Source organism: Melanotaenia boesemani, chromosome 9 (assembly GCF_017639745.1).
Source record: "Melanotaenia boesemani isolate fMelBoe1 chromosome 9, fMelBoe1.pri, whole genome shotgun sequence".
NCBI classification, from domain to species: Eukaryota; Metazoa; Chordata; class Actinopteri; order Atheriniformes; family Melanotaeniidae; genus Melanotaenia; species Melanotaenia boesemani.
This window is the reverse complement of record NC_055690.1, coordinates 13,642,494-13,667,891: the sequence shown is the minus strand read 5'-3', so window position 1 is coordinate 13,667,891 and position 25,398 is coordinate 13,642,494. Positions and strand designations below refer to the sequence as shown.

At 38.6% G+C, this 25,398-nt stretch overlaps 1 protein-coding gene across 1 annotated transcript in view; it reads left to right on the top strand.

Annotated features, from left to right (window-relative positions):
* stard13b (StAR-related lipid transfer (START) domain containing 13b) overlaps positions 1-25,398 on the top strand; it is a 65,006-nt gene continuing 39,608 nt past the window's right edge. Inside the window, exons 1-5 of the mRNA XM_041993839.1 lie at positions 1-215; positions 1,573-2,543; positions 8,560-8,703; positions 9,927-10,073; positions 15,100-15,133. Coding sequence (XP_041849773.1) covers positions 1,689-2,543; positions 8,560-8,703; positions 9,927-10,073; positions 15,100-15,133 — 1,180 coding nt within the window. The 5' untranslated portion in view covers positions 1-215; positions 1,573-1,688. The remainder of the gene's footprint in view (positions 216-1,572; positions 2,544-8,559; positions 8,704-9,926; positions 10,074-15,099; positions 15,134-25,398) is intronic.

Sequence of the window (25,398 nt, the reverse complement as noted above, 5' to 3'; positions counted from 1 at the left end):
TAACTGATCAGTCCTGCAGCCCCCCCAGGGAAACACATGAGATGAAGGGGGTGATGGCAAGCTTGCCAGAATAGACCTATGGGAACATAAGTGTGGCGCCTCAAAGAGGCTGTCCAACTCGTTGCTCCTACAGGAACCAGCCTCACTGCCACTGTTTTGCCATGATTACAGTGACACTGTTTGGGCAACACAGACAACTGTTTTCCACTCATCAGGTAAGTCCTCTGTTTTCCGTTTTCCTCTGCCACCAGCTTAGGTTATGACAGAGACGTCAATAAGAACTCCTAATGTCTCTCTTTGTTGTTCATACCTGGCTGAGTTTGTGTGTTATACACTATATATTGCTTCTACATGAGGAGACTTGTTCTGAGCCTTTCTGCTGAAAATTCTCCAAGACTGGATGCTTTTTGTTTAGTTTTTTTTTTTTTTTTTTTTTCACTTTTCTATATACGTTGCAGTCTTGCCTTGGCAGTCAGCTCACTCTGTTTATTTTCACTCTGACTTCTAAATCTGCCCTGTATTCATCTGAGAATAATTAGACCTTCTTTGCATAGGGTTATTTATTTATTTTTTTTAAACCCAGGGGTTGCTTGGAGGGAGCTCTAACCGCCCGGACACTTCACATTCACCATGTAAGGGCAGCTTTTGCTGCAAAGTTTGTTAGCTTTTTATGTGATGTTGCAACAAAATCCATTCAGACTGTATGCAGATTTGTTAAAAACATTCAGTAATGCCTTATGCTTTGTCTGCTTTTGTTTTTAAGGAAAAGAGTATGTTTGTGTTTATCTGCGTTTCTATTTGAGTTTGTGTCAAGGCCATTGCCAAAGATGCTGCCAAATGCAGCTTTCTCACAGGATCTGTAAAGCCACATGGGTGCAGAAATTACACAAATCAACTTTTTCTTTTTTTGTTTTCTTTGTTTTTTCAAGTAAACACTGACAACTGATTATATGTCGGAAACATCTATGGGCTTTTGTTAGTGCAGTCATGTGTTTTAATATTAAAACATGCTCAAAGAAGCATGTTATCACATTATCACATCTGAAGAAAGACGTGTGGTTAAATAATATGATAAACCTCTGTACAGTCATGATAATGCTATTATTTGCTTTTCAATGTGTACAGTGATTGTTTCAGAGCTGTCCAATATGTGTTTAAAAAAAAAGTTTAATGAAGGGGTGAGCGAAATGTTAACCACCACCAACCAGGGACATCTTCTGCTCTGATGAATGGTGTACAACACTGTAAATCACCAACTGTGGAAGCAGTCAGATTCCTCTGTGCAGTGATGTCACCACTTTGTGTGTGAAACAGATCCAGACTTGAACAGCTCAGCCTGAGACAGATGTTGAGTTTGTTGGCTGGATGGCATGTAATCAGAGCTGTTCAAAGCTGGATTTAGAAACTTTGCACTGTGCACAAAAATGGAGATGTGGATGGTCACAGAATAGAAGGACCTGCAGAAGAACTCTTTGAAGTGTGTGTGATTTTATTGTGTCTGTGGAAACAATATTGTCTCTGTGTTTTTAGATGTATCAAAAGCCACTTATATTTTATTTCTTTTTATTTCAGGTTACCTGGTTCATAGTTTGCACCCTGGACAAAAAAAGATGGCTATCCAATACATGAAGCTGAAGTACCTGTGGATTTATGTGTTGACTTATGAGAAACTATAGAATATAACTACAATGGAGACTCCACCTGTGGCGAGTTTGGAGGATCATCAGTCTTGGACACATTCAGGATTGCACAATTGTGCTCTGTCAACACAAGAGTTACCTATAAAGAGTACTGGTAGCTCACCAGACCACAGAGAGGATGACTGCATACCTGGAATCCACATATTGGTATTAGACAAGGAAATACCTGAATTTAAGCAGAGTTTAAGTCGTGCTGATTGTGATGTGGAATTTTTAGAGCCTGAACAAGTTCTTGTGAAAGCATTTCAGGACACCGCTCAACTCCTTGAAGAAAATGTTTCCTTACCACCTACTCCAAATAAAGACTGCTGCGTGAGCCTTCCACCCCCTGCTATTGCAGCAGAAGTCCAGTCAAACCAGACGGCTCAGGTTCAGCCTGGTCAGACACTCGATTTAAACTCTGAATGTTTAAAACCAAATTTAAAGAAGGGAGAAGCAATTTCAAATGGCTCCATCGTCAGTCTGGATTTCACTCCAACCCCTGTGGTCTCTTCTGACCCAGGTCAAGGAATCCTGGATCTACCACCCATTGTGAAGCAAAGACAGAGCACCATTACCTTTTCAGGCCACACCTGCCATGCCAATGCCAGCAGAAAAGTTCTTGTCCATGAAAGCTCTGATGGTGGAGAATCATCACTGGATGGGGAGAAAGAAGAGAATAACAATGGAATTGAAGATGTTTTCTTAGCGCTGCCTCACGATCAAGATCTTGTGAGTCACAGACAAAGAAGCACAAGCAAAGACAAACAGAAGAGGACGGGTTGTTTGCGTGTGCATGCAGAAATCAATCACAGACACAGCAGCTGCGGTTATGAGGCAGAGGAGGAAACAAGCAGTAAGGAGGTATGCATTAATTTTTTTTATTTAAAAATATAAATATAAAAGGATTGTTATTGTTATTTAATGTGATAAACAGATAAAAATGTCTAACACACACACACACACACACACACACACACACACACACACACACACACACACACACACACACACACACACACACACACACACACACACACACACATATATATATATATAAGCTCAAATAAACTTTTCTACACAGCAAATAGAGAGGAGTTTGTTTTAACCTTAATTTAGACATGAAATCACCAATACACACCAACATGATTAAATGTCTCATATCAAGCACAGAGTGAAAACAAAGCGTGAGTTGGCTGTGACCCTGTGCTCTTTATCCCTGTGGCTCTGCACAAAATAAATCACTTTGTCACATCTTAGTTAGTCCTGAAAGTCTTGAAACCTCCACAGTGCACTGCTGACTACACATAATGAATTCCCAGTGTCTAACACCAGGACAAGCACATACAGTCTGTAACAACTGCAGTACAAGATGGTCAACTTCCCATGACAAGCATAAATATGATTCTTTGAACTGGATGATGCTGAAGTCTGTGTCCAAGCTGGTGTGTTGTCAGGTCTGCGGTGGTGCTGCATTTCAGCTTCACTCTTAATAAAATGAATTCAGCTTCTCTTTTTCTCATTATTCCTCTGCAAGTGGACAGACAAGTTCTACAAATACTGCCATCCAGGGAAGATACATTATTGTGATAAAGACAAAACAGTTAACTGTGAACTCTAATTCTAGTTCAAGCGTTTGCTTGGCTTATATAGACATTTCCTACATTGTGCAACTATGATTTTAGACCTGCCTTAAAAAAATCCATAGCAGAGAAATGGTAAAAATTACATTATCTTCACACTTAGGTAAAATACAGTTCTCGTCTTTTTATCATATGTTAAGCAAATAGCCTTCTGTGTCAGAAATACAACATTTTGCCATGCACTCAGACTTTAATGCTCTCTTTGGTTCATAGAAAAAGTCATACCAGAACAGCCTTGTTGTCATTACACTGAGAAATAACATTTGTAAGTGTGTAGGAGTACATTGACTCTACTTTGGAGTGGTGAACACAGATCCAAGAGGAATGCAAACAGCTTCTGCTTTATTTCCACTCCTTCAGCTGGCAGCGATGTTTTGACAGAGCCCAGTTGATCGCATTAGCACTGAACTTAGCCTTCCATTACTGAACTTTTTCCTTCTTTTCATCCCTTTTCATCAAGGATCAGTGAGTGCATCCTTTTCACACAACCTCTTTCCTGTCTATGTAACCCCTCATCCCTTCTTTTTACTGCTCTTTTAAAAGCTCACATGAACATTCAAAAATGTTGTAATGCATAAATTATAAGTTGTGCTGTAGCTGGAGGGAACAAATCCGTGTGCACATTACTGCCATGCTTTCTTAAAAAGTCAGAGGTAATTCACTGGTGGACATTGCATTTCTGCCTGGTGGTAAAATGTTGAGGTAATGCCGGCTTTATGTGCAGAATGACACTCTACTCTGAATGGGTTGTTTTGGAGAGGAGTGGAGGAATGCAGGGAATTCAGGGAGTCTGTTGTAAATATTATCAAAGGAGAGCAGTAAATGCTTTTCATGCCCTCACATCCAAAACTGTGTTATTTGTGGTAGTGATATGTGCATCATTGTAAACCAAGGAGAACATTTGTTTTTGTTTTTGTTTTTTTTTTTGTTTCTTTGTTTTTTTCGTTTGGGAAATTTTAAAAACATGCAACAGCATGGTAGTATAATAATATTGCCTTTGAATATTCACCAAAGAGCTTTAAATTCCCCTGACATACAGATCTGTCTTTAAATCTAGTTTAAATTTTGAAGTTGGAGATTATTACTGGAATAGGACATGAATGCAGTTGTTCACAGTAACCATATGAGGGCACCATCTGCATAAAGTTTCCACTCTGTCATCTCATGGACACCTTCAGTTGAGATAATTTATTACTCAAAACCTGTATGAAAACACATTTCTCCTGCTGTACTCTTTGCTCTATGGACGTGGCTGTGTCACATGGTGTTTTGCTTCACAGGATATTAAGAATGTAATTTATTCCTCCAAGGAGCCAGGTAGCCGTTGCCCTTTCGCATGACCGGCTGCTACATTTGGAAACCTCCGTGGTGATCTCTGGCACTCTCTGTGGGTGGCGTAGACTAGGCACCGAGCCCAGAGCTCACACACTTAACTCCTCATTTCCATGTCAAAGCCGCTATGTCGGGGTTCACAATGTGGCCAATTTGCGCTGATAAAGTTATAGTCAGCTCAGTTTTTGGTGTCCCCTAAAGATAACTTTATTTCATTTATCTCAAGGAATGACTCATACCAGCTCAGTTGCCATGGCGTGAGGGCTTTGCACAATTGACAGGGCCAGATCGAGGGGAGAAGCATGGGGAGATGAATCAAGAGTAGTGTCTCACATGAGCGTCAAGCCTCCTCTGGAATTTGTCTCATTCTAAGTAGAAGTATCCACATTCTCAAAGAAGCACCTTGAGGGGATGTCACTGAAAGGAGACAGTGTAAGTGTGTTCCAGATTTGGCTTGTGTTTGAGCCAAAGTGGGGCATCTGTTTCTTGAATTTGTGTTTGTCTGACACTAGGGGTTAATTAGCAGTGCAGGTCACCAGATTCTAAAGTTTCTTTTTCTTATACATTTTCAGACATTTGGCATAGAATGTCAAACCCTGCTCCACCTACCAGAAAATATCATGTACAGTTTTTCCATTTCACTCTATTACTCATGATCTGGTGAGTTAAAATAGTTGCAGACAAACACCTACTGGAGCACCACTAAAGATAGATGTTGACAGTAAAGCTGACAGTTCTTTTTATTTGTGAAGCAGACACAGAGGATTGAGCTGTCCAAACATACTGATCCAGCGTCAAACATTTTGCATACCCTGGTAAGCCCCATGAAGAAAAGACAGACATAGCAGAGAAGAGAAGCTTTATTTTTTCCTCTTGGTGACCCAGGGTGATCCCTCAGGCCTCAGAGGTCAGCAGGGAATTGACCAGATTTAGACCATTCCTCGGGGATTGAGTAGAAAGAACTACTTTCTCCCAGTGTTGGGTCAGTCAGCTGACGCTGGGTGGTCAGCAGGCTAAATGGTGCCTGGTGTCTGGTTTGGTAATTTCTTAGAATTGTTTGGAGAATGCAACATAAAAGTTTGTCAGTGTATGATTCTGTGATAAGATTAAGATGTGGTGCTCAATTAAACTTGTGGGAACCTGGGAAATATTTTATATGACGATGCCAAATTATAATAAGAAACTGTATGCAACTACACAGTAGAGTGTTGGGATTTTTCAAACTTAATGGCATTTCTTTATAATAAAATGTCAATCACAAAGATAGCCTGTATTTAGGTTAGACTGCCCCTTCAAGTGATTCATTCTCCTGAATGTGATGTTTTAGGAATGAGGAAATTTCTTAAAATTAGCTCAAAGAGACTTCAAATCAATATACTAATTATGAAAATTACATATAAGTAAAATCATAATTAGATACAATTTTGTGACATCATACTGTATTTTATGTTTAAAAGGTCAACTTCATATGGACATCATAATATTCTACAGACACTTTTATATATATTTAAAGCTATAACAACAGATAATGTGTAAAAGATGAAGTGCCTTAAAGTGCAGCCTCTAGGTTCTGGCTCCTGTAAACTTCATTATCTAAGAGCTTCTGTTGTTAAAAGTCATTTTAATGTCCTAAACTTAATTCACTCCATCTGCTCTGTGTGATTATGATTAAAAATGTATATTCTTAAGCAGATAATAGAGCTGAAGAGAGGTTTAAACATTAACTCTGCAGCCCCTCCCTCTTGTTCAAATAATGTCACTTCTGGCTCCAAAATAACCCAAGATGGCTTCGGCCAAGTACAGGCTTCAAAACGGTTGTCCAGTCTGCCAAGCCAGTGGGTGACGTAACAGTCTGCCGCTATAACTTATTTTGGGAGCCTACGTTTAAACAGTGGTGACTGTTTATGGTCTTCTTTGCACTATTTTGACCTATGCTGCTCCCACAGATTTTCAGTGCTGCGTTTTCCACCCTGCTGCCTCGACCACGTCCAGAAACTTTCCTAAATATTCTAATTCTGCCACCCTGACCTCGGTTAGGTGAAGCCTCAGAGTTGTCATCTCCCACACGTGTTGCTTCAGGTATGTTATTATTATGGACGGATGCACCTTGATTTCGAACAGAAGCATCACTTTCACTGTGACCACTCTTCATCCTCAGAAGACAAATATTTCCTGCCGGAATAAGAGATGGCCAATATCTGAGAAAGTACTTTATGAACAGTGAAAACGCATTTTGATCTGTTGCGTGCTTTCTCTAAAATCTACTTTGCATCACTGACTGTGAGCGCTTCCTCATCGCCCCCATGTAGTGCCTTTCAAATATAGTCTTTCAAATGATATAGGTCTTGTGAATCAGCAGAGTAATCTAAGCAGGCTGGACCTTTCAGGATCACCTCCTGGGAATATAATTGTGTGTGGTTGTTGTTTTTTGTGTCAAGATAGATGCATCAACATTAAAGTACAAATCTGCAAGGGAAATGTTCAAATATTGCCTGTTATGTGATTCTGGAGAGATACGGAAGCTACTCTAAAAAACTGGGGTAGTAAAGAATGACTTAAATTCAATCATTTTACTATCGTTGATCTTTTATCTTTGAATGTTTGGATAATTTACTTTATGGTTGTGGTTTATTTCCATTAAATTGAAGCAAGATAAACTGATTTTTGTATTCTGATCCAACTTTGTGCAACGGTGTAAGTTACCCCATTCTCCAGCTCCCCACAACTCTGAAGGGGGGTTGAGTATTACGGTATTGCTGGATGGATGGATCTTGATAATCAATTTCTGTGGTGGACCAAAATCAAAACCACCATTGGTCACATGTTTTGTTCTCCAGAATAAAACTGTAATAGACCCTGCCAAATATGATTTGAACCTCTCTCAGACTTGCCAAGAAACACGTACAAAGATATCCATCCCCCTTGTCAGTCTAACAATGTGGCCAAATAACAGAACAACAATCATAATTTATGCTTTGCTGACTGAGGAATATCTGCAGTAACTGATTTATGAGGCTGGAAGTCAGACATAGCTCCTGTCTGGGTGAAGATGGGCTACACACGGTGTGTCTGGGGAGTAGTGAAGGACAGTGCAGGTATTCCATCATGTCCTGGGTGGCACACATGTCTGGAACCCTCCTCCTATGCTCTTTCACCCTGAGATGCAGTAGAGGAGATTACATTTTCATGTGTGGCAGCAATGCAGCATCTGCAACTTACAAGAAACATTTTTACTGTAACTGTTCCATTTTAGGGTGGTTTAGTCATTGCACCAATGCATTAAATAGGTCATAAAGATTGAGAAATTTATTCTTATTTCAACTAATTTGACTTATTAAGTTTTAAATTATGTAATCAAAAAATACAAGTGAAACTAAAAAAAATAAGAACATTGTGCAAAAGTTATTTTATTTTAGTAATTCAACTTAAAAGGCTAAACTAATACTTTATATAGATTCATTACATGCAAAGTGAGAAATTTCAAGCATTCATTCATTAAATTTTTTAAGATTATGGCTTACAACTTATGAAAACCCCAAAAATCTAAATCTCAGAAAATTTGAATATTACATGAAATCAATAAAAAAAAGGAGGAAAAAGAAATGATGACCATCTGAGAATAGTCATGCATATGCACTCAGTACTCAGTAATCTTTAAAATATCTCACAGTGCATATGAGTCTATATAATCTATTAGTTTACCTTTTTAAGTTGAATTACTGAAATTCATTAAGTTTTGTGTGATATTCGAATTTTTTTAGTTTTACCTGTACCAGTTTTGTAAACAAAGTATGACAGCTAGAATAAATGCACAACAAGAAGTGTAAAACTGAGTTGAGACCAATGCAGTCTTTAACTCTGTAGCTTGTCTTCCCTTGTCTAAAGGTTTCTCTGATTACCTGCAGGAGTCTCCACAGGTCAAGTCTCCCTGGTCGGAGTCAATGAGCCAGCTGATGAGGAAACTAGACCAGCTTAATCAGGACATAGAGGAGGCTCTTAGTGCAAGCTCGTCCCCCGCCAACACACCCTGCACCACCCGCAAGAAACAGGTGAGAGTGTGTTCAGACAGTCTGGCATCATACCTGCTGTCACTTATGAGCTTTTGGCTGTGTATGTTTACCAGCTTACATAATTAACAGTACATGCTCTGTGTTTCAACTCATTAAGACTTAATGGAACATGTAGGTGTACCTGCACACATGTTTACAGGATTCTTTGGACTTTAATGGGTTAAATCGGCATTTGGACTGCAGCACTTCCACCTTCTGTGCTTTATAGTGTGTGCACTGTCACGGTTGATAGTGTACACATTCCTGTGAAGCCTATGCTGCATACTTGGTCATGTTTTTTTAACTTCCTTAAATCAATTTTGTTTGCTTTGTGGAGAGAAAATCCCAATGGATTATTTCGACCTATATGCAGCAGGTGTTCAGAATCTCATGTCCTGGTCTGTTTCTAAAAGTGTTGCACATTAGGTTCAGATTCCAAAAAGAAAATTTAACAGCCGTGACTCATAAACTCTGTGTTTGAAGAGAGACAGTGACTTGGTCTCTTGTGAGTTGTTTGGCTTGTGAGATATCAGAATATAGTCTGTAACACAGTATAGTTTAAGAGGTCAACTTACAGTGTCTCTGTGCCTCTTAGTCTGTTTTATGATGTTGGTCTGCAGCTCTTAGATGTGACACTGGACTCTACAGTCAGAGGAGTACAGCAAGAACAGACAGCTATTGTACGTTTGATGTTGCAACTGGGGATCATGCAACTCTGTTTCTAAAAAGAGTCCTTCTTATGGCGGTGTGTTTCATGAAATATCCCACTAGAGTTAGCATGCAGGAACAAAAGTGCTCTTTTGGGCTCCATATGTATGTACTGCACAGAGAAGCTGTTGTCTTGGAAAGGAGTTTGTATGATTTGGTCCATTAGGAATGGTTCAGAGAGGCTTATATGCCTCCTAGGCATCAGCATAACCATTCCAGGCATTCACTATTACTTGCTTCAACTAATGGCAGGCGAGTGGCCAAGACGAGACATCTTTACTGGGATATTTGACAAGGTCATAATCTCTGTCCTCTCAAAAGAAGATCCACAGATACAGGCTCCTTTGTGTTCCTCTGTCAAGCTGAATTGAGAGTGGAGACTTTGCTTCCCTAACAGCTAACCTCAGCCTCTTGTTTTCTTTTCCCCACGGCCACTGTTGAGTTCATCCTGTTCTCATCCCTTCGGCTCCACAGAGACAGACCCCATCTTGATTGTTGTTGTGATGTTGTTGCAGTGGGGTGCTGTTTCAAAGTCTACACTAAGCCAAACCCTGAACGACAAAGTTCTCTGCAGACCAGACAGTGGGGAATGCCAGAGCCGAGACAGGTCCTCTGCTCCTCGCAGCTCCTCAGCGGGAACAAGGGCAAGGACCAAGAAGACGGTAAGTTTCTCTAAAAATCGCAGCCTCCTGCTGGCAGCCAGCTGCTTTCCAGCAGTGTCTTGTACAATAGATGAAGTGCTATTCTTCAAAGCTTCTGTGAGCTACAAAATTTATTTGAGTATGAAACCACATTTAATTTTTCAGCTCAGATCTGGATTTAGCATTTTTGGGTGACTTTCATGACCTGTTTGATCATGAGTTTATTCCAAAGTTTTGTCAGTTTGTAGCTGGGAAATCATCTCTTTCTGTCCATCCTACCTTTGCAATTCCTAACACTAATAATAATAATAAAAAAAATACTTAAAGTATTTTTTTAAAATGTCAACCTGAGGTAAAAGTTAGCTGAAAGAAGAATAATTTTTCATTAAAAAAAAAAAAAAATCAGACTTTCAAATGTGCATGGTCCATGACCAAAATTACAGAGAAACACCTCCACAGTTAATATTTTTTAGTGATGTGTCAGTTTGTTTAAGCAAAACAAAACCACAGAATGAACCCTTATAGAGATATAGCCTTTTTGAAGGTAAGTCCATCATCAAGCATTTGATTCATACAGATTCCCTTATGTCCTCTTGCTATTTTCTCTACGTACCTGTAAATATTTGCAGCTTGTTTTGGCAATAAAGTCAGCTGAAGTACTCACTTCTGCTGAGCAAAGCATAGAAATGTCACTATTCAGCTTCACTAAAAGGAACAGGCAACTGAGAGATTTGCAGAATGAATTGAGGGTTTAATTCGAAGCTTCTCGGGTGTTCTTTGTGCTCTCTGATAGATGCAGTGGGATGGTAAACACCAGACTTAAAAGAAAAGCTGCAAGCACTCAGTCAAACACACTTTTCAAGTGTATGCATTTAGTTTAGGTGCAAAAATAATTTTAAATGAAGTTTAGACATCACAAACAAATGCCACCTGTCTTTTTGTGGAGCCATAACCAGCTTAGGAAAATGACAAGCGCACTGGTTAAAAGTTGGCATCCTGACAGCTGGGAATCACCACACACGTTACAGACAAGAGTATTTTGGCTGCAGTGACCTTGACTATAATGAGATCACATTTTGTCCAGTGGTGAGATGGCCAGCAGTTATGTGGTACTAGTAGTAGTATAGTAGTAATATTGTCAGACAATGTAAGCCTGACCAAGCAATCCATACTGAACATCTGGAGCAGGGAGCCAAAGCGTGATACAGCCTGAATTACAGTCTCTAAGTCTAAGAATAAACTTAATGAGTTTGATTCAAAGATTCAAAGACTTTTATTGTCAATTCGCTTAATGCACAGGGCATACTGGAGAATTCAAATGCTGTGTCATTCTCATTGAAATATAAAACAATGATTAAGTTACTGTCATGTATATATATACATATATATATACATATATATATATATATATATATATATATATATATATATATATATATATATATATATATATATATAAAGCTTAATTAGATGATTGATGGAAATATCAGGTAAAACAAAAATCTTTGACACTTGCCTCTTAATAACCTATAATAGTGATTTCAGAAAGATACCATTTTGATTCAGATTCTGGCTCCGGCTCCGTCTCAAAACCTTGCTGCTGTCTGGCAAACCAGGCATCAATCTCTGCAGTTTAACTGGAACCAAAGTGGGAAAGATTTACTCCTCTGAAGTAATTACCATTGTCAAGGTTGAGGTTATGTTTTTGGTGGCATATGTTTTTTCTGTCTGTCTGTCTGTTAGCAACATAAATTACAAAGTTATGGAGTGAATTTAATTAAATTTTCAGGAAATGTCAGAAATGGAATAAAGGAGCAGGTGATTACATTTTTGGGTGATCTGTACTGTCTGAATCCAGAAATCTTTTAAAGGATTCTTTACTATTGGGACACAGGGATAATTTTGCCATTAGAGCTTCTAGCTCATCTGCAAATTACAAGATGACATCATGATAGATGTTATAAACCAACATTGTTTGATCCAAAGCATGTTGATATTCAGGATCTCGCGATCCAGAAGGCTGGAAATATAAGAGGTACTTGGTGGGCTGTTGGGCCTTTTGAGGTTAAGTGGCTGTGGCTTGGCGGAGGTCTGCACTCTGTGTCCTGTCATTACTCGCATTGCTATACAAAAAATAATTTGCCACTGAATCGCAGGCTTCATATGATTGTATTTTCAATACCACTAAGACAGTAAATAAGCTGTCTTTTTTAAAAGCTGTCTTGTATGATAACATTATATCAAACTGAAATCTCAATAATTTAATGTAATCAAATGATTTGCTGCCTTTCTTTTAATGAGTTCTGTAATTGTAAATTAAATATTGTAACTTTTAGCTGCTGATAGACAAAACAAGTTATTTTAGAAAAAATATTTTAGACAAATATAATAATGTTTTTTTCCTAACATGTTAAATTAAATTAACTAACAGAAATGTAATGAAATGAGAAGGCATCAGTAGCCCTGACTGTATTTATGCTTATATGGTTATTTTGATGTTAACCACAAAGTGCTTCTGTTGTTGGTGAATGAAGACATATTTGGGTTGAGGACTCCTACTATTAAATGCTGTTGGCAGGGACAGGACGGGCACTAAGAGGACATACTGGTCTGTCACTCAGACTGACCAGTCCTGTATCTGCCTGTTCACTGGTTGTTTGTGTTGAGGCAGCAGCTGTCATTCACCCACATAAACCTGCTACTCCATATAAACATCCTCTCTACTGCAAGCAGGTTCAGGTTTTACTAGTTTATAAATGTCTTAATGGTCTTGGGCCTTCTTATTTATCTGACCTTCTTTAAAATTATGAGTCCTCGCGGACCCTGAGATCCTCTGGTACCAGTCTTGTAGTTGTTCCCTAAATCGGGACCAAAACTTATGGTGAGGCCTCGTTCCACCACTACGGCCCTCAACTGTGGAACAGCCTACCAGAAAAACTCAGGGCTGCAGAGACTGTTGATGTGTTTAAAAAGAGGCTCAAGACCTACCTTGAGTTATGTATGTATGTACTGTATGTACTGTATGTACTGTATGTATTTATTTATTTTAGTTTTTGTTGTATGTATCATAATTTTTATAGATTTATTTTTATTTAGTATTTAATTATATACTTTTCTTGTTTAATACCACCTATTTATATGGCTCTCTAGTTGTATTTTTCATTTTATTCAAATGCATTGTTTTTATGAACTCCTTTATTTATATTTTATACCTGTTGCTTTAATTTGGCCTTATTGTTTAACATCTTTAACTCAAGTGTTTTCCGAATGGGGATCCTTTATGCAGGGGGCTATGTCTACTTAGTCTGCAAGGTCGTTACCAGGGGATCAAATTCATGTTGTGTGTGTGTGTGTGTATGAATGCATTTGAAGAAGATTATGATCAGGTTTTTGAAATTGTTAGTTGTGTGTTTTATGTAGAGCATTTTGCCTATGTGTGTTTTAATGTTGTTCAGATCTTGAAATATGCCAGAATTAATTATTTTCTCCTAGCTGTAGGGGAAGAGAGAAACATAGAGTTTAAGTCTTTGAAGCCTTGTCCAATCAGTACATCTCCACTGGGGTGCGGCATCTGGTTTTTGGAGTTCTAAATTTATTTCTGAAACTCTGTCTGAAACAGGCCCATGGAGACCAACTCAGTAGGACCATCGATTTTACAGAAAGCACTTGAAAGCACAGAGATAACGACTCTGCTGGTGTCCCTATTAAAAGCAGTCTTTGAGTTCTGTTACAGAAGTGTTTAAATCTGTGATGAAATTCTGCCAGACTATGTCAAATCTCTCAGTCAATAATGAGGGACACATCATGGTTCTACTCAACTCCTCTATGTTTAAGCAGAGGTAAAAATGGATGCATGAGGGTATGAGTCATAGTTTTACAACCCTGTTTTTCTATCTTGATTCTCCCAGAAAGTTTATTTTTTTGTGCCTGGAGATAGCTGAGTGACCAAGGCTGCTGACCCTGGAGCTACCCCTGGTGGTTCAGGCCTGAAACCTGCCAGAAATGTGTTGGCTGTGATTCTTGTGCCGCTTTAAGTCCTTTGTATTTGAATAAGTTGAGTGGTAGAAACCTGTTTTACTTTGACCTCATTTGCGATGTGGCCTTAAAGTGTCCAAAAAGGTCAACGATCTTACAAAAAAAAAAAAATAATAGAAAAGAAAAGAACCTCACCTGTCCTGATTAATCCCGTCACATTTTTATTTAATTATTTATTTTTTTACTGCTGCAGCAGCATAGAAGCCATGCAGGTTGCTCATCTTGCCAACTTCATACGCTGCAGGCATTTCTGCTGCCATGACAACGCCGCAGAGTTGCAGCCTTTATTTAACATGCAGCACATGGCTGCTTATTCCAACTTAGAGAGAAGCCACTGATGACATGATAACAAAAAAGTTCTGATCAGCAGCATAAGGTCTGATTGCCAGTTGACAGTCGTGATTGAGGGTCAGCAGAATAACAGAAAGGCATCCTGGGAGTTTATTCTGCATTTTGTCTCTGCCAGGGAGAAATGTGGAAACAGGGCAAGCAAACAAGCACATAAATCAGAGTGGTGGGCCACAGAGGGGAAATAGAGAGAGTTGGGCAAGAGTCGGGAAGCGATCCTGACTATTCCAGATCAGGAAAAGGTTTTCAGTCCCCTGGCCTCTCCAGTTATTTAGGACCTCTATTTCCAGTACTTTGAACTATGTATATTAAAAAAAAATGAAAAAAAAATCCTGATTTCGGGGACATAAATGATTGCAGCTGTTCTTTTCTGTATTATACATACATCCACCATTTTCCAACACTAACAACAATATTTTGAGGAAGCAGTGCACTGCACGTTACATTTTCCTGATGGTATTTATTTGGTTTGAATCCTGAAGTATCACCTCTACAAAAACGGCCAGATGATGAGCAGCACATCAGATTGTGATTTAATAAGTGCTAAATGATACCACCGCCACTGCTGTGGAAAGTTTTTATTTACTTTACTGTGATGGAGAATGCAGGGATTCATCTGCCACTGAGTTTAGTTGCTGATATTTTGTCACTCTCTGCCTTACAGATGTTCAATAACATGACCAAACCAGCAGGTGCAGGTAAGAAATGATCTATTTATTTTGTTTCCTACCAGCCTTTTGACATATGTTTATGCTTCTGTTTCACTATCTCATCAGAGAGGAGCAAGCAGGGTTTTCTTTTTTCATCTCTAATGCTTATTGATTTAGTTGCTTTTACCTTCCACAAACACACACTTCAGGTTGAGTGGAAAGTCTAAATTGTGTTCCTCTTCCTGGCTTGTGCCTGTGACGGATTGGCAAGCTACAGGGTGATTTTTCTGCTCTCTGCTTAGTGCATGTCGGGAGAGCAGCCAATGGCCATATAAAGCTGGTTGAGAAAATTGATGTGAGCAAATGTGATCATATTATAGACTAAAAGGATATTAGAGAGCTAAATTATTTTATTCCATCCTTATTTGTTTGGCAGAGACTTGCGGACATCAGCATGCATGCATCTGTAAATTAATGCTACATGACTCTTAATGTCATGATTACTAATTTTCTATAAATCTTTTAAATGGAAAGGAACATCCAGTCAATAAAGACTTGGCAGTTATTTCAGGATCATGTTTGTTTAAATTTAATTTAATCACTGAAAACAAATGAAGCTGGTAGTGTAGCACTTTCTTCTTCCTGGTCCATAAAAAGACTATTACAAATGCCAGAAGAGGAAGATCAGACCTGGAATTTTGCTTTACACAGCCTGAGAATTTGAAAACTTTAAACCCTTTTAAATGTTGTTGTTTTCACATGTGGGTCGGGTATAAGGCTTGATCACTTGACTAAATGGCTCTATCTGCATCTATAAGTCATGTACTGTAAATGAAATGCTTCTGCCTGGCACATAAAAACCTCTGTTGAAGCTGATCCTGGACTATGTCCTGGCTTTCATGGTGGCATTGCTCTGTCTCCAGACAATAAGACTGATGGCCACAGGTGTCGGCTCCCTCCCTCTCAGCCGGTGTCTCGAGAATGTCCAAATGCACATTCTTTTATTTTAAAGGCCCTTTTATATGTTGGTCACTTGAAGGGATGCAGTTAAAATTAGGCAGCATGCCAGATCATTGTTGCTGTTTTGCTGAGGGGAAATACTTCTGAGGGGCCTGGTGTGATGTGGCCCTTGGGGGGGCAGCTGCAGGATTTGGGTGGATGCCATTTTAGACTCAGGTTGCGCTGTCATATGACCTCTGTTTTACATGATGGTATCACACAAGTGGACATAATAATCTGGAAAAAATCTATGTCACTTTTATGAGGCAGTTAACTAACGTGTGGTCCACTGGTGAAGTATGAGGTATGCAGTAAGACCAAATGCTAATAGTAATTTTTGGAATTGTGAGTGTGAGATCACCTTGAATGACATCAACAAGTTTTTCAACACAGCTGTAATTTTTACTTTAATACATTTATAATTATATTTTCCACTATATTTCAGATGCTGCAAATGAACCAGACCACAGACAGTGTCACAGTCAGCTTTGGTTTGTGTGAAAGTAAATAAAATATAAAATGTGGTTTCACTCTGAATATATGATGAAATGACTTGGAGAATGCTAGTGTTACAAAAAGAACAAAGCCGGCAGCGGGTCAGACACATTAAGTGTGAAATTTCCTGGCTGTATTTTACAGCTGGGCTGCGGAAAACTCTTTTTAAGACACAAATACGACAGCCAAATGGATCTCAGTATCGACCATAACAATGCTGTCCACCTCATTAAATTGACAATGTACAAGACAAGAAAACACATTCCTCTGGTTCATTTCCAAAACAGAAAAGTAGCAGCAGCAGCAGAAAGCTGATGCTGTGTTGTGTTTATAAATGTGCAATGTTAACTGCTGGTGTGTGTTTTTGTTAATATTTCAGTCCCCAGACTGCTTTTAATGGAGTCTAATCCTGTTGAGCAATGGCCTGCTTGTTTTGTCTTACACTCCACTCTGATAATTGGCACTGTGCCATTTAGAAATGAGATACTGAGGGGTAAATACAACAAATTGCTGTTCCTGTTATTTATTTAAGATCATATAAAACATTTTAGGTAAAGTAATAAAACATTCACACACTAGACTATTTAACCTTCTTCAGTTGATGTTTTGTTTTTCCTTCAGAAAAAAGCAAAACCCGGATCTCTATTCAAAAACTGCACATGGAAAAGCTCAAAGAATATTTTTGCATAAAGGAGAAAAAAACCTTAATCCACAGCCTGAAATGCTTATTTTTCTACTTGCATTACTCAATGTTTAATGTAGCATTTTTTTAAGTCTTGACTGCATGATGGGCCAAAAGTACCTCATTCCTTCTCATACGGCATCATTTGCATGGAAATCTATTCCCTACAGCCTCTTTAAATGCAGTATTGAAATTAATGTCTTTGGTGAGAGGCTGCTATGTTCACCCTCAAAACCCAGCTGATGTTAATCATAGAATTAATAGCTGATAGCTGCCAGGTCATGTTTTGAAATACAGTAAAAATAAAGGGAACAACTCCTTTAATCTATTTAAACTATTTAATGGACAGATATGAGGTTTTGCAGGGATGGGTAATGTATATTTTGTAAATGTATTAATGTCTTAGAGGTTTCAGACTAGAGGTTAAATGAACAGAAAGAAAACAGGGTCCAAAGAGAAGCAGTTATGCAGAACCGAGTGACTTTTAAATGTATAAATAAATGCTCATGTGCTTTGTTATGATAAACATTACCTTCCCAAATGTCAGTCAGAGGGAAAATAACACAAGCTTAAACGGCACTCTGTGGCCCAGATCTGTCAGGCTGAGGCTTCCTTCTTGTGAGGTTTCAAACAGGCTGTGCACATTTACACAGATCCTCTCTCTGAATAAATATGCTAATCTACTTTCAATGTGGAAATCTATAGCAGCTGATTATAAGAAAAACAAAGAAGAAACTCTGTGAATCCCTTGGAGACTTCTTTCTATTTGTAAGGAAAGAGGTGTAAAGCCTTGTGTCCTTCATACATTGGTGTGAATGAATCTAACAAAAAAGTAGAAAACATGGCCATGTTTGAGTCAAGATTTTTTTTTACTTTTTTTCAGTAAGTGTCAAATGTCACCTTGTCAAAAGAAGCCTGCCTGCTTTTATCAGTTCCCATTTTTAGGCCTTCTAATGAAGTAGCATGTTTTGGTTTTAAAAGAAGCATCTTTGGCAAGTGTGAAAGTGAGTTGTATTAAATACTAATTGTGTGGGATATAAATCTGGTGCTCCTTGCCAGGAAATATCCACAACCTGTGCCATATACAGGTGAAATAAAAAAAGATTTAATATTGCCCAAAATTTAATTTATTTTAAGTAATTTAACTTAAAAATGTTAACTAATATGTTATGTTGTTACATGTATTTATTTGCTGTAATTCTGATTATTATGGCTTACAGCTTATAAATAAGCTGTAAGCCATAGTTATGCATAAGAACTCATTACTTGGTTTAAGTCTCTTTTACATGAATTACTGTCTCAATGTGGCGTGGCCGGGTGTTATCAGCCTGTGGCACTGCTGGGGTGTAATGGAAGACCAGGATGCTTCAATAGCTGCCTTCAACTCTTCTACATTGCTCGGTCCCATGTGTTTCATCTTTCTCTTAGCAATGCCCTGTAGATTTTCTACGGGGTTCAGGTAAGCACAGTTTGCTGGCCAAACAAGCACATTTATCCCCTGGTCATTGAACCAGGTTTTGGTTCTTCTGATCATGTGGGCAGGTGCCAAGTCCTGCTGGATAAAATAAAGTCAACATCTCCAATAAGCTTTTCTGCTGAAGGAAGCATGAAGTGCTCTAAAATCTCCTGGTAGATGGTTGCGTTGACTCTGAACTTAATAAAGCCAAGTGGACCAACACCGGTTGTTGGCTCCACAAATCAACACAGACTGTGGAAACTTCATGCTGCCCTTTAAGTGTCTTGGATTATTGCCTCTCCATTCTTGCTCCAGACTCTGGGACCTTGATTTCCAAATGAGTTGCAAAATTTGCTCTCATCAGAAAAGAGCACTTTGGACCACTGCTCAACAAACCAGTTCATCTTTTCTTTAGCCCAGATATGATGCTTCTGACGTTGTTTTGTTCAGGAACAGCTTGAAAAGAAGAATACGACATTTGAAGCCCATGTCCAGGATCTGTCTGTGTGTGGTGGCTCTTGAAGCACTAACTCCACCCTCAGTACATTACTTGTGAATCTCCCCCACATTTTTAAATGGCCTTTTCCTGACGATCCTCTCCAGGCTGTGATCATCCCTGATGGTTGTGCACCTTTTCCTTCCACACTTTTCCCTTCCACTAAACTTTTTATTGATGTGCTTTGATGCAGCACTTTGAGAACGTCCAACTTCTTGCAATTACCTTTTGAGGCTTTCCCTCCTTGTGGAGGGTGTCAGTGATGGTTTTCTGCACACCTGTTAGGTCAGCAACCTTCCCCATGATTGTGAATTCTAATGAAATAGATTGAGAGACCATTTAAATGCTCAGGAGTCCTTTGCAGGTGTTTTGGATTAATTAACAAATTAGAGAGTGGTACTTAGAAGTGTTGAACCTTTTCACACTATTTTAATTTTCTGAGATTTTGATTTTTGGGTTTTCATAAGCTGTACGTCAGAATCATGTATTAATGTGTATAACACTGTAATTATAACTGCCTGAGGAGTTTGTAATTCAGACTAGTTGCTTTAACGAGACATCCGTATGAATAAATAACAATTATATCTCTTATCATATGAAGAATTTCACACATAGTTTTGATGACAATCACTGTACTGTTGCTGGATTAGAAAATCCACACAAAAGAACAAGTTATTGTGTTAACCAGATCATAGACTGACCAAAGTGCTACAAGATCAAATCATTCAAAACCAGACTAACACACCCTGTATGCAGAGATGTGCACACCCAGGAATGCATTAAAAGCATTTCCAGACTGTCACTTTACTCTAATAAAATCCTGATTTGTAACTGGAGCATCGTCTGAAAAAAATCACCCTTCAAGTAACTTAAAGGTAGCACCTGTGCAGTGAATTCAGCTTCACTTACATGTACAACAATCTCCTACAGAAAAGTTAGAAATAATAGAAGGTCTTAAAGATTTCTTTTACACAATCCACATACTTTGGTTATTTACCCTCCCGCATTTATATTTGTATAAGGACAGTGTTCCACTTCAATGACCTGGTTGAATTTTAACCATAAGTTGATACAACTACGCATCTAACTGCACAAAGTGATTTTATACTTAGTGAAGTAAGAGAGACAGAACTTTTTTCCCCATGCATTTTGATCACAATGTAATCTGTTTTTATCCATGATCTATATATTGGATATATATTGCAGATGGTCACAGAGGATGAATTCTATCTGGTTGACATTTGGTGACAGGCAGGGTTCAGGCTGGATGGGTCAGGAGTTAGTCACAAAGAGACAAACATGTACACCCCACACAGAAAAGGCCCACTCAACCAGCGGGTTACTGCAGGTAGTTGTTCTTACACTCAGATGTAAGTCGCTTTAGAGAAAAGCATCTGCTAAATGACTGTAGTAGTACTAACTCAGAACCTACTGTGAGGTGTGATAAACAATAATTGATATCATCCCATGATTAGCAATTAGTAAAGAACTAAAACAACAAAATTAAAGCAAGAACAAGACACTTATGATTTAGATTAATTGGACAATAAAACAACAGCCATTTACCAGCCTGTCTTCTGACACACAGCATGAGAGTGACCAAAACAAAAACCCCTCTCACTGTGAAATGTGGGGCCCCGTGTGCAAACTGCTATTATAAATCGCCATCCCAGCCAAAGAAGAGAAACCAGTGGGTATTATATAACATTCATGGCTACTAATGCACCACAGCAGTGTTGTCTTATCTGTGTTTTGCATCCTGCATTCTCCTCAGCTGTTCTCAGATTTAAGAGCTGCAGGCTCACAAAGGGTCACTGCCTGCTGGTGGAGTCTGGCTGTGACCTCAAACAGCTGCAGTCTCTCTCCACAGGCCTGTTAGGGACTATACACTTCTCTTTGCTTTGTGTCAGCTAGTTAGGAACAGATTTTATAACTTGACCCGTAATCAGGGCATTTACAGGAGAAGCAGGTTGATGGGATCAGTATTAAATTTCGTATTTAGCTTTGGATGACCTGAGCTGTCATTAGGACTGTCAGTGAAAATCTGAATTTACTGCTGTTTTTAATTTCAGGACTTTTTTGTTAGGATGTTAAATGTCCAAACCCAGCCAAGTGTCACATTTTTTCTCCAGGGCTTGTTCTGAAATGAATCACCCTGAAAGAAATGCACACAGATTTGGATGCCTTTTTGTTTGTTGTGTGAAGGTACAGTCAACAGTTGGTGTGTCACAGTATGTTTTTAGTAAAATGACACCACTCAAAGAAGAACATACAAATCTTCTACTGCACATTTTATTGCCAAGATTATAATATATTTTTCAGTCTTTAAAAAGGGGCATTGATCTGTGAAAATCCGCATTGTTTTATGGAAAAAGAAGAAGGTTTTTCCCAAACTGAAATTGACAACTGAATACATCCTTTTTCCTTTTTGGAAGGTTAAAGACGTATTTCCATACATTTGACTCGTTATGCCAATTGATTGCAAAGTTGTCAAGCATGGCAATAAAAAATTCAAATACACAGCACATTTTCTGATAACATTTTAGAAAACACAAAAGCAAAACACAGAACTCATCAAACCAGAAAACACACTTAAAATTCTTTTTTTGACTTGCTGTATTTTCTGTTTTGTTTATGTTTCCTAAAATACTTTTGTTCATTGCTGTGGGTTACACCTCAAAGGTGCCATCGTGGTGCTATCAGAAGGCAACATACCACATTTTTCAGCAGTTTTTTTTTAAATGACCAAACACTTTTTCATCTGCACTGGCTATAAAGAGACGGGATCTGCACAATGTGAAACCTTTTTATTTCAAACTGCAGGGAAATTTAACTTTTATGAGACTGTTCCTTTATTTTCTCTCCCCATCTATCTGTTGCAGAGCAGGTGACAGATCAATGACATCATGTTCTAAAATTATAAGCCAGTCGTCATTTGTAGATGCAGCCGAAAATATAAGAGGTGCTGCTGGCATGACGAGTGCATGAAAAATTCCACACATGGAAAGATGGAAAATGACTTGTGGTTTCCTGAGTGCAGAGGCCAGCTTGGCTGTTTGACAGGGAAAGCAAAAGGAGGAAAAAAGAAGTCTAGTAGTATTTCTGGACTTTTCTTTGTATATGCAGTAAATTATCAACAATAAAAAACTGCCCGGTTAACTGGCTCTGAAATATTTTTTTATTACAATTTTTATACATTTTTGCTGGGATTATTGTAGCTATAGCACATCTTTTAATTTGCCTTCAAGGTTTTTACTCTGAATGATCTCATCAAATTCAACAATTTCCATGATCTGTGGGAAAGATTTATTGCAAAGTATAAATCATCTGCCCACTATCCATTGTGTGTGTGTTCAGAGAGCAGTTTGATCTAATTTTACGTTCTCCAATGAGAGGAAACAGGTTTATTGTTGTAATTCCTAATTACACTCCCAGTGCCAACTGCAAAAAAGCAGCAAGTACATTCTTTAGGGAACAACTTCCTCAAAGAGACCGAGGTGAGAGTATTTTCTGTGTGTGTGTCAGTGTGTGCATATTGAGGAATTTAGGTCTGGGCTTTGTAAACTAAGTGGAAGGAGACGTGGGCAGCTGTGTGTTGATGCAGGCCAGTTGCACTCAGCTGTCACCCAAGAAAAAAGCAGAAACAAGATTTAGAAAGTAATAATGAGTATGGAAGGGACACAAAACGTCAGGGTCCTGGAACTGAAATCAAACAGTAACCCCTTTCTTATCCACACTGTGGCGTAAACCAGGCTGATACTCCACTTTGTAGATCATTTATACAGGGTTGGTTTTGATACAGTAACTACATGGGTTCCTTTAGCAGCCTCCAAGATTTCCCACATAAACCACAGAGATTCCAGATGTTGAAGGAAGGCAGAAAGTCTCCTCCTACACTAAGCTTGGAGTCCTTGCGTCTGCATCCTTAGGTTGGCTTAGCACATGGGATGTCTCACACCAAATGCTGTGTCTTTCTGCACTGAAGCAAGGCGGCAGGTGACCGTGCTAGTGGAGATTTATATAGCTGTGCACTTCCACCTCTACCCTGATAACAAAAAAAAAACCCAGCATGCTCTTAAGAGAGGTTCTGTCCTGGGGCAGTGTAGCACTGCAGCTTCTTTGTGGTTTCAGACCTGATTAAACAATTTGGCTCAGTAATCAAAGAGCAATAGGAGGCAGAGGCTGCGCAGACTTCCTGCATCCTCTCTGGCTCACTGGTTTTAAGGGACCAGCAGGGCTTGTTTGTGTCTCAGTTTGAAAACAATACCTGCACTGTGCTCATGGTTGATGAGTTGAGCAGAGTAGTTGGCAGTGGTCTAGTTGATTACATTAAGTTTCACACATGTATCATTAATAAAAACTGGTCTTTTATTCGCTGATGTTTTGAGGTCAATGATGTAGCCCAGTCTCTTGTCCAAATGTGCAGTAGTTAGACTGAGCTACCACTCAAAATCTATTAGTCTATTTATTTAGGCTTTTTGCCAAAAGAAATATTCAATTTCTCTTTCTGAAAATGGAATATGTTGCTTTCTATTATGTGATAGATAAAAAGCTCCATCTATCATGTTGATGCCTACGATACTACACTTGTGGGTCTGTTGACCCGAGGCTATGACTGTGCCTACAAAAAGAAAAAGAGGTGGAAGCATTTGTCAGGCAGTGTGATGCAAACTTTTTAAAACTGAATGTTGAGAAGACAAAAGAGCTTGATTAAAAAAGCTGGGGCTGTGATTGGCACCGTCCCTGACTCTCTGGACTTCACTCTGGCAAAAAGAACTGGGTCCAAATTGAGAACAATTCCATTCCTTAAAAAAAACCATCCTCTACATGATGTTTTTAATAGTCTTAAAAGCTCTTTCAGTGAATGTCTTGTCATGCCTCAGTGTTCTACTGAATGCTTCAGAAGGTATTTTGTTCCTGCAGGTGTCAGATTTTTAAATGAACACCTGTAGCTTTTTTTTTGGTGTGTTGAACCATGTTTTTAGTATATTTACATTTCCTCATTGTGAATGTATGAGATGTTTGGTGGCAAAGAAATTTCTCCTTTAGGGGATGAATAAAGCTTTTCCTATCTTAAACCAAACCTTTTTGGTTTCCTAAACTAATCAAACAGCAAAGGAGAGCTTAAAACGAAAATTTTTGCAAATGAAATTTAGAAGAGCCCAGCTAATTATTCCACCATCGCCCATCCTGCCTCCTGTCCCCAAGTTTGTTGTTTATTAATAATTTGTTCCCAACTTTAAATATTACCAGGACCTTTTGTGTCTCTTCAATATGTACAGTTTCAACAAACTTGTGGAGCATCTTCCATATTGTGGCGTTTTCTTTCTGCAAAGAGAAAAAAACTTTACAGCCATAGTTTATGGATGTACATACATGCAAATGGCAAGATATAACAAAATGAGTATGTTTTCCACAGACCAACACAACCATTCCACATTTTGATGTGAAACTGGGTTGATCTAAAACTGTAAACATCTGTGAGTGTTCACACCCATGTTGAGAACTTCAATGTGTTGTATATTAAATGCAAAATGTTTTGCATAACTCTTAGAATTTTGAGAATCGTGAGTTTGCTATAGAGTCCTTTGGAGGCAAAATTATAAAGACTTCAAATAGGACCATACAGCATATTTGTTATTGGAGAGAAGACTTCAAATCCAAACTGTAGTTTAGTTTTAAGCAGCTGTTGTGTTTTTTTTTTTTTTTTTTTTGCTTTGGTCTTGGTGAGAGTCTTAACTCTGGTTTCTCTCTGGGGACAATGCTCATCTGGAAACATAAACATAAACTTCCTGCTTAAACTTGTTTCTTAGAGGTTAATGTCGTTGCCCAGAGTATCATAAGTTGTTATTTATACAAAGTAAGCATGTCAGCTGAATTTATTGGTGATTGTAGTGATTGCTGTGGAGCAAAACAGACTTTAATGTACATTTTTACATCACCAGAAAGATCATGCAAATTGGTTTATGTAGAGAATAAAGCCCTAAGTCCAGCTTTAACATGACTTAAAATCAATAAAACATTACATTATCTTACATTTGTGAGAGTAAAAAAAGAATGGGGGGAAGTGAAATGTACCGATGTGATTAAATCCTCATTGCAATAATAGAAACCAGGTGTGCAACAGTGGTGTAAATGTTTTCCCATGCATTTTTGTGGGCACTGCAGCCTGAACAGATTCAGAC